The 10,501-nt window shown below is 37.4% G+C and overlaps 1 protein-coding gene across 2 annotated transcripts; it reads right to left on the bottom strand.

Moving 5' to 3' along the window:
• Positions 1-88: 88 nt before the first annotated feature.
• Positions 89-10,262, bottom strand: hdac10 (histone deacetylase 10). 2 transcript variants are annotated; one of them, XM_074634003.1, is made up of 20 exons: positions 9,966-10,262; positions 8,598-8,732; positions 8,393-8,489; positions 8,196-8,293; positions 5,343-5,447; positions 5,184-5,252; positions 4,964-5,090; positions 4,048-4,113; positions 3,888-3,947; positions 2,820-2,909; positions 2,612-2,718; positions 2,471-2,538; positions 2,023-2,275; positions 1,777-1,870; positions 1,569-1,654; positions 1,214-1,270; positions 1,006-1,087; positions 661-849; positions 394-553; positions 89-279 (listed from the first exon to the last, which is right to left on the bottom strand). In XM_074634003.1, exons 1-20 carry the CDS (start codon positions 10,037-10,039, stop codon positions 248-250), a joined length of 2,049 nt encoding a protein of 682 aa, XP_074490104.1. In that variant the 5' UTR covers positions 10,040-10,262; the 3' UTR covers positions 89-247. The 2 variants fall into 2 exon arrangements, with proteins under 2 accessions (XP_074490104.1, XP_074490103.1); XM_074634002.1 differs by having other exon boundaries at positions 89-553.
• Positions 10,263-10,501: the final 239 nt, after the last annotated feature.

Genomic DNA, 10,501 nt, shown 5'->3' with positions numbered 1-10,501 from the left:
CATTTAAAAGCATAACAGATTAATAACTTAATAACTGAGTTGTTAATCAATGCATCAAAAGCACAATTTGAGGTTCACAATATTTCAGTTTGTTTGTTTAGAAAAAAACAGTTTATTTTAAAGCACGGTGTGAATGATAAAAGGTGCATTTGGACAATAAAACATTGCAAAAAAATACAAAATTGTATCAAGACTTTTGATTGACGTGCTTCAACTGATTTCTTCAAAAAAAGGAGCAGGATCGGCTTCAGTGCTCTTCACTTCCTCCAGTGTCCGGTGCTGTTTTTAGGAGACAGAAGTTCCTGTTAATATATTTAGTACAGGTCATTTTAAACTCTGTGGATGTCGCATTATGTGTAATGTTGCTTTGTGATGCTGCTGTTGTGAATTCACCTGTATTCTGCAGTAGCTTCCAGTCTGTCTGCAGTCTGTGTCTCAGTCTCTCCAGCGCCTCCACGTCCTCCGGTAGAGGAGCATGAATCTGTCCTAGAGAGGGGGCAGCGTCCCCGAGGAGAGACGAGGCTGTGGGGCCGACACACGACCTCTCACCTTCCTGAAATTACAAAATTACGAACCACATAAGTAGAACAACCTGCCATCTAAACGTCCCCGAAAATGAAGCCAAAGATTAACACTTATACTTCTTCTTCTCCGTCTTACCTGCATGAGCACAAGTGTGTGTCCCTGTGCGAGGCCCTGCAGCAGGCTTGTTAGTTGTTGCCACACACCGTCACACAGCCCGCTATCCGGCGTCCGAACCAACAGAACCAGACCGGGGTCATACTCGTATCCCAGAGGCAGAAGGACGCCCAACACAGCTTGTGTGAACCCCGACACGTCACTGCAGCCCTGTGGACGAACAAACACACACACAAACACTCGGGATGTGTTCACAAATCTATCATCTAACACGCACACACACACACATCCCCTGCACATAAAATACTCATGCACAGAGGGGCATAATCATCTACTATTCTACTATTGTAATACACACTACGGTACCTTCTTCAGACACACAAGGATGTGATATTTGCACGTCGGTTCCTCTGACTCCTTGTTGCTGAACTGCACCAGGAGTGTTTTCCTAAAGATGGAAAGATTTGTTGTTCATCTTACTGGTGCAGACAAAAATGTGTGTTTTTGTCATTTGCCCATGGGGGGACAAGTTTTATCACAAAGTCTAATTCAGGGACACACAAATGATATTTACCCGTCCTCTGTGACTTGACTCGGGACCACCGCGTCTCCAACACACACGACCAAAACCCTGCATGAGGAGAAAGTGGTGGCAGATCTTGATACTTCAGTTCATCGCCCCCTGTTTGCAGTCTTTAAGTTAAGCTCAGCTAACCGTCTCCTGGCTTTAGCCTCATATTTAGAGTACACACATGAGAGTGGTATCAATCTTTCATCTCACTCTCGGCAAGTAACCAAGCAAAGTAAACATGTAGAACTATTCCTTTAAGGGTGGATGCAGGAGTCAATCTCTCTCTTATCTTTTTCTATCTCAGTAATATTAAAACATACAGTCACTGTCCATACGGATTAGATGCACATTGCTATACCTGTTGTTGGGAGCAGTTGCAGCATGCTGGACAACACACTTCATCGCCATGGAGACGTCAGGAACCAGCGCCAAGCCATTGCAGATCTGAGAGGCGGTAATTAAATATAATGACATCAGCTTGCATGTAGGCAGGTCAGAAAAGCAGATCATATCACAGCACTCGAAAACAGAAGACACAAATAATAATAATAATATCCAGACTGTACCTCATTCTTCTCCATCTTCTCTACGAGGGCAATAAGACTGGAGAGAGTTGTGAGAGTTGCATTGCTGTCGTCTGCATCTTTGAGGAAATTCTCCCTAATTGTGGGAAAAACAACAACACATTTTTGTGATAATTATAAATAATCTTTTGAATTCAGCTCCTCCTCTGATAAACTCTTCCTGTGTCGATAATAAGAAATAAAGTCTGTGACTATGAATGATGTTAATTACCAGTCAAAGCTCCATACCGGAGTTTGTTGACTGTGACTGGATCCTCTGATGAGCTGAAGCGTTGACATCCATCCGGAGTGGCCTCACCATCAGGGAGGACTAAAGCAGTGCGAACAGGAGGATTGACACGTATCGGAGGCTCTGGCCACACCTTTTCCTCTGCACTTTTCTCCTCTTCTCCCTTCTCCAGCCTTTCTTCTTCTTCTTCTTCTTCTTCTTCTGCTGCTAATTTAACGCGCTTTGTGCTGACATCAGAGGAGGGCAGCTCAGCTGGAGGAAGGAGTAATGGGAGTATTTTATGAAGCAGTGAATATAAAAGTCATCTGTGATTGATGCTAGAGGTTACATTAGCCGTTACTATCATAACATGCCTGAATCTCAGCCGAACTGTCAGTGGCGGAGTTGCATTGTGGGTAATGTAGGCGGTGGAGTTCTCTTTTAAAGAATAAGGTGGATACTATATACCTGCATGTTTGAGGCAGGACCAGTACGGCCTGTGAGCTGACCGGACACAGTGAAGGGTCTCAAGTGCACTGAAAAAGAGAAAAATAAAGTCACTACGGTTATTAAACACACGCACAATATTTAACCGACGGTGACACCGACCTTGTACAGGGACCCTCGAGGTTTGCAGGTCGAGGCGCAGGATCTCCAAGCAAAGTTTGAACAGTTTGACACACAGACTGGGAGAGGGCAGTCAAGTTGTATCCTCCCTGGAAAAAATATGCACACAGGAAAACCTTTTACAACCAAACGTTCCTCCATCACGATGGCAGCAATATGTATGTTTGTGTTTGTATATCTGTGGTCTGACCTCCAGCACAGCACACAGTTTCCCTCCTGCGAGGTTCATCAGGAGGTGAGTGAGGTGGGCGAAGATGTCGGGGCTGGCGCACATTTCACCCTGAAAGTAAAGACTGAAGTCAGGTTACCGTGTCATGTCTCAATGATGGCAAACAGACTGGGCACGGTTACAGTACTCAGACGCCATGAGATAAAAGAGCAACAGGACACAAGTGCAAGGGTGCATGCACTCAGTGTGGGCACTTTATTAGGTACACCTGTAAAATGTAATGAAATCCAATACAACTCTTCTGCCATAAAGTCTACTTTTATGATGCAACTGCATAAAGTCTACTTTCATGATGCAGTTTTATGTGTTAGCATTGAGGTCATAGATAGTGATGATGTTGCTGGACTGAACCGAATCATGACTGCAGTCCGGGGTGGGGGTGGAGACGAGGTAGACAACGCTGGTTAGGGGTTAGAGGTCTTGTGTTGTTTCCTTCATATGTTGGCTAGAACATTTTGTAGGTGAAGTTATACAAGTAATAGTATTATTTTCAGTATTGTTGTTGTCATGATTATTATCACCGCTTTTCATTTAGCATTATTATTTGTATTTATTTATTTTTTATTTATTTATCTATCTATCTATTTATTTATTTTATTATTCAGTATTTATTCATTTTCCTTTTTTATGTATTTATTTTTGAAGAGTGTTTTGACATTCTGTTTATTTATATGAAAAGAAGCGATGATACTATGTTTTGCTATTTTGGAAAAATGACGCTTCACAATAAAAACATTTGAAACAACGTTGTACTGGACTGCATTATATACAGTACATATAATATATAATGCAGTCTAGTAGTGCAACACCACCGCTAACTATTACCTCAGTCAGTAATAAACATATAATTTAATTTACACATTTCCAACAATGTCACCAAAAACTGAACATTATAAACCTTGTAAAGTAGAATGTATGGCACAGCTGTTGCAATAGATTGTGCAGGTGTACCTAATAAAGCGGCCACAAAAAAAAGGATATATAGAAAAATCTACAGCAATTGTATTTCAAGCTATTTATATTCAGTACCTCAGGGTCACCGATGGCTGAGTCAAAGCCTGCACACACCAGGACCAAGTCTGGGTTGAACTGTGAAAAAGAATCACATTAATTAATCATATATTGACAGAAATCATTTCCAACACATCAGTGTCTGTTAGCAAGATGTGAATTTTTCAAAACGCCTTACCTCGTATGCGACCGGCAGGAGGACGTGACAGAAGACTGAAAGATAGTCACTGTTCTTCATTCCTACCTGAAAAGATTAAACATTCATATACACACACATCAACGTGTGCACACATCCATCAAAGTTTTACATCATGAATGCATAAAAATACAGGAACATTTTCTGGCGTCATCTTAAAGCTGCTTGTTTGTTCAATTGTATAAACTGCATATTTTACCTGGTGGTCAGATTAAGAAAGCAAATAAAAACACCACTTTGGGCTCTGTGACCTTATGATGAGAATTTATCCTAATTTGATGATTTAACACTAGGGCTGACAATCGATTGAAATATTCGATTAAAAGATTAATTAATCACACATTTCTTATCAGTTCTAAATGAACCTTAAAGGGAGATTTGTCAAGTATTTAATACTCTTATCAACATGGGAGTGGACAAATATGCTGCTTTGTGCAAATGTATGTATATATTTATTATTGTAAATCATTTAACAACACAAAACAATGACAGATATTGTCCAGAAACCCTCACAGGTACTGCATTTAGCATAAAACAATATGTTCAAATCATAACATGTCAAACTGCAGCCCAACAGGCAACAACAGCTGTCAGTGTGTCAGTGTGCTGACTTGACTATGACTTGCCCCAAACTGCATGTGATTATCATAAAGTGGGCATGTCTGTAAAGGGGAGACTCGTGGGTACCCATAGAACCCATTTACATTCACACATCTGGAGGTCAGAGGTCAAGGGACCCCTTTGAAAATGGACATGCCAGTTTTTCCTCGCAAAATTTAGAGCAAGTTTGATAGTATCTTCACTCTAACCTTGAAAATCGCAAGCAAGCAACATTTTTAAAAGAAGCAAATTCAAAAATGATTTATAATAACTTCCAAGTGTTTCTGTAGTTACTTACTTTGTTCCACGGTACATTTATATTGAATCCTGCCCCTTTCTCTTTGCCGACGCTGTCGTAGTCTGATTCTCTAAGTTGAGGCCAGAATTTCTGATGCTCGTAGCGGTGCCATGAGAAGTAGAGCACGCTGGGAATTCAAAAATGTAGTATGCAGAATGTATTATGTCAGAAGAAAACATCCGTGTAAACAAGTTAACAAGTCAGTTAGAACAAGACTCACCTTGGATCATCTTCAAAACAGTACTGCACCCCTTGACCGTGATGTATATCCCAGTCAACTATCAACACCCTGAAAATATATAAATAAGTCAATACATATATTGTGGCAGAACTAACAACAGCAGGTCTCGCAAGAATCAACAAAACAATCTAAAGTTACCTCTTGACCCCGTGTTTTTGCTTGGCATATCGAGCTGCTATGGCCACGTTATTGAACACACAGAATCCGTTGGCAGCGCTGCGCATACTGTGGTGTCCTGGTGGTCTGTCAACGACAGAGAAGTGATGTCAGGACTTTATGCAGTAATTTATAAATCATTTAGCCTATACAGAGAATAAAAACCTTAGACATCAGTTAAACTTACAAACAAATGCTTATAATGATATAAAAAGAAGCCAATTTAAGAATTTGCTGTAAACAAATATTTGGTATTTATGTAGGAGCTGCCGAAATGCTATTTTAGTTCCACAAATCCCAAATTCATCCCTAAAAGTTTATCTACATCAAATTCCTCATATAGTTGGGACCAGCCCTCAAAGTTTTATATGACAAATTAACTTTTTTAGCCTGTTATATTGTTCAGTTTTGTAACCACGCCTTAAACAAAGATACCAGAAGCAAAAACACATTTTCTGCCTCGCCTCTGTTTGCAGTTCTGCAAAACACTTCTCACTGTTTCTTACATTAGACACATGTTCAAGAATTAAATCTATTGCAATCATTGGGAAAATCAGTCTGAGCCTTAGCACTACAAATAGACCACAGGAAAGCTCACCTATTTTGTGAGAACTTTATATCAGAATGTTTTACTCAGACTGTTTTTTCAGACTTTTTTTCAGACTTTTTCCTGACTTTATTTTTCAGACTTTTTTTCGAACATTTTTCAGACTTTTTTTTCAGACCTTTTTCAAACTTTTCTTTTTCAGACTTTTTTCAGACTTTTTTTCAGACTTTTTTTCAGACTTTTTTTCAGACTTTTTTCAGACTCTCTTCGAACATTTTTCCGACTTTTTTTTCAGACCTTTTTCCGACTTTTCTCTTCGAACATTTTTCAGAACTTTTCTTTTTCGGAATTTTTTCAGACTTTATTTTTCAGACATATTTCAGACTTTTTTTCAAAAATTTTTGCGACTTTTTTTTGCGACTTTTTTTGCGACTTTTTTTTGCGACTTTTTTCCGACTTTCTTTTCGAACATTTTTTAGAACTTTTCTTTTTCGGAATTTTTTTCAGACTTTATTTTTCAGACTTTTTTTTTCAGACTTTTTTTTCAGACTTTTTCCTGACTTTATTTTTCAGACCTTTTTATCGGACTTTATTTTTCAGACTTTTTTTTCAGATTTTTTTTCAGACTTTTTCCTGACCTTATTTTTCAGACTTTTCTTTCGAACATTTTTCAGACTTTTTTTTCAGACTTTTTCCTGACTTTATTTTCCACACTTTTTTTTTCAGACTATTTTTTGGACTATTTTTTCAGACTTTCTTTTCGAACATTTTTCAGACTTTTTGTTCAGACAATTTTCAGGCTTTTTTTTCAAATATTTTTTCTGACTTTATTTTTCAGACTTTTTTTTTTTTACATTTTTCAGACCTTTTTTTTTTTTTTTACATTTTTCAGACTTTTTTTTCAGACTTTTTTTCAGACTTTTTTCAGACTTTGTTTATCAGACTTTTTTTCGAACTTTTTTCAGACTTTTTGTTCAGACTTTTTTTCAGACTTTTTTCAGACTCTCTTTTCGAACATTTTTCAGACTTTTTTCAGACTTTTCTCTTCGAACATTTTTCAGAACTTTTCTTTTTCGGAATTTTTTCAGACTTTATCTTTCAGACATATTTCAGACTTTTTTTCGAACATTTTTGCGACTTTTTTTTGCGACTTTTTTCCGACTTTCTTTTCGAACATTTTTCAGAACTTTTCTTTTTCAGACTTTTTCCTGACTTTATTTTTCAGACTTTTTTTTCAGATTTTTTTTCAGACTTTTTCCTGACCTTATTTTTCAGACTTTTCTTTCGAACATTTTTCAGACTTTTTTTTTCAGACTTTTTCCTGACTTTATTTTCCACACTTTTTTTTTCAGACTATTTTTTGGACTGTTTTTTTCAGACTTTCTTTTCGAACATTTTTCAGACTTTTTGTTCAGACAATTTTCAGGCTTTTTTTTCAAATATTTTTTCTGACTTTATTTTTCCGACTTTTTCTTGACTTTATTTTTCAGACTTTTTTTTTTTACATTTTTCAGACTTTTTTTTTTTTTTACATTTTTCAGACTTTTTTTTCCAGACTTTTTCCTGACTTTATTTTCCACACTTTTTTTTTCAGACTATTTTTTGGACTGTTTTTTTCACTTTCTTTTCGAACATTTTTCAGACTTTTTGTTCAGACAATTTTCAGGCTTTTTTTTCAAATATTTTTTCTGACTTTATTTTTCCGACATATTTCTGACTTTATTTTTCAGACCTTTTCTTGACTTTATTTTTCAGACTTTTTTTTTTTACATTTTTCAGACTTTTTTTTTTTTTTACATTTTTCAGACTTTTTTTTCCAGACATATTTCAGACTTTATTTTTCAGACTTTTTTTCGAACTTTTTTCAGACTTTTTGTTCAGACTTTTTTCAGAACTTTTTTTTCGGAATTTTGTCTGACTTTATTTTTCAGACGTTTTTCAGACTCAACAGGCAACAACAGCTGTCAGTGTGTCAGTGTGCTGACTTGACTATGACTTGCCCCAAACTGCATGTGATTATCATAAAATGGGCATGTCTGTAAAGGGGAGACTCGTGGGTACCCATAGAACCCATTCACATTAGTGTAACTTTGACAGTATCTCTCACTCTAGCTTTAAAACTGAGCCCACGCTAACCTAAAAAACACAAATTGTGTTAATGCGTTAAAGAAACTAGTGCCGTTAAAACATTAACGCAGTATTTTTGCATTAACTTTGACAGCTCTAATCAATACTAAACAACAAAAAAGAGACTCTGTACACACTCCCTCACTGGTTAATGGCCTCACCTGACCAGAGCCATGCCGTTCCTCACCTTCCCCGTCATGACACTGTCCACTAGTTGCAGTGCGGCGCCTGCAGCCAGCTTGGCACAGTGATAGATGTTCTAGGACAGTAAATGATGAAGAGGAAAGGTTAGCCAGGACTAGGAGTGAAGCTGACATATAGTAACTCAGTTATTAAGAATATGAAGTGTAGGACTAACCGGGTGGAAGTAGACGTCCCCATACAGCAGGGTGAACTCCTTCAGGTCCTCCAGAGTCATATAGGGGGTCTTCTTCACTGCCTCCAAGTACTCCTCACTGTTAACAGCAAAGTACATGTAGCTGAGTGGTTTCAGGTATTTATTTCAGAGGAAGAACATTTAACCGAACCAGGTGGGGGCTCTTTGTCGACACATCAGGACTGACCTGTGAACCAGCAGGATGTCTGCATCCGTCGCCTCGCGGACGGGAACGGAGACGCAACGGCCAGCAAGACCGGTCTTTATCAAAGCTTCATGACTCACTGTCAGACGCTCGGGTACCTCGATCTTACACATGGGGCTGGAGAGAAAAAAAATATTCAAATTATGTTCCATACGGTTGAATTTTGAGTTCAAGATTTGTATATTATTCTAGTGGATGTTTTGATCTGTACCTTAATTCAGTACAGCGGAAATTCAAATACAATTTTATTTATATAGCACATTTCATACGACAGACTCAATGTGCTTCAAATAAAAAATAAAAAACAGACAAAAACATATAAAATAAGAACATATAAGATAAGAAGGTCTTACATATAAAAACATATAAGATAAGGAGGTATTTCGTGGTTTAATCATTTTTTATTTTGGCACTTTTTGTGCATAAACATCCTAAAAAAACAGATAACAAGAGGTGGGGACCTTCCCTTAAATAAAGAATACAAAAAATAGTATAAAAAGAGGAATTGGTGCTGAAAATGCAACACTAGTAATTCTCTTTAACAAATTAAACAGTGATCTTAAGGTAGAAGTTTTTGTTAGATTATGTATGTGCACATTAACCGTATGGCACAAACACAAGCAGAAAAATCTCTCCTATAATATGTGAGCTATCCCGATGTATCAGTTATAAAAATCAAACTCTGTTGGATAAAAACAGCTAAATTGTCTATAAACTTGCACACAGCAGTAAGAGCTAACCAGCAAAGAGTAAATAAGAAGTTCTGAAAGACTTAACTAGTGAATGTGATAACTTTACGCTTTTAATAACTCAGTTATAAGAGTGTATATAACAATGGCTTTGGAGCAGTAGCGTCTAGAAGGGAACCTGCAAACTGGGGGAAACTCTCGCGAGAATGTTAAGGTTAAGCATGTATCTGCAAGTCTCGCGAGAGTTTGTTTTGCACGTTTTTGCAGATCCTAGATCAGATGGAGCTAAAACACATGTGGGTGCTCCTCACTAAACCGTCCGGGCTAGGAGACGAATCTCTAATCTGAGTAATGATTTACTATTTATTACTTCATAATAACAAATACTTAATCTGATTGATGAATTGAAAAACTTTGGACTCAGTAAGATAACCAAAATATGCATGTACCAACAGATCAATAAGCACAGAGGAATTAAACCTGCACTAATGTTAGATTATATAGTATATTTAGAGTAATTCATGCAGGCTTAACGGTATTGCATTCTCGCTATCTGCACCAATATGTGTTGTTACTCTGTAATAGTAACAACAAAATAGTAATAGTAGTAATAACAGCAGTAATAACAGTAATAATAACAGTAGTAATAACAGTTACTTACTCGACCCAGAGCAGTTTGTATTTGGTCATCTCTTCATCGTAAATCAATGCTGTTCCCATCTTCATCTTCTCCATTGTTTCCAGTCAGACTGCAACAATGTTTCTGCAGAACAACAACAGTCTCTTCCTGCTGGTTAACAAACTGTTTCTGATGTAAACTCTGCACGAAACGTTGAGAGAGAATCAGTGAGTAGAGCTGCTGGAGTCAGACCTGTATGTGCACAGTAGAACCGAGTATAACAGACACAGAGAGGCGTCTTCTCTTTGAGGCTTTAACCGCGTGAAAGTAAACAAAAGTGGGTCTAGTAGTTAAACTGGTTTTCTTAGAGTTTAATGGAGGTTATCAAACCGTTTAGTGGAGCTTTATCGCCTCCTTCTGGACGGGGTCTGATACTACTGCTTCTTCACAAATATCTATTTATATAAATAATGTATTCATTTATGAGCTCAACCAGTCTATTGACTTAATTAATATTACTCGTTTGTTCATATAAATGGCATATATATATATGTTTTGATAGTATTGGCTTGAGCCTG

Source organism: Sebastes fasciatus, chromosome 4 (genome assembly GCF_043250625.1).
Source record: "Sebastes fasciatus isolate fSebFas1 chromosome 4, fSebFas1.pri, whole genome shotgun sequence".
NCBI lineage: Eukaryota > Metazoa > Chordata > Actinopteri > Perciformes > Sebastidae > Sebastes > Sebastes fasciatus.
Note: the sequence above shows the minus strand (reverse complement) of the source record. Positions and strands in the feature narration are given on the sequence as shown.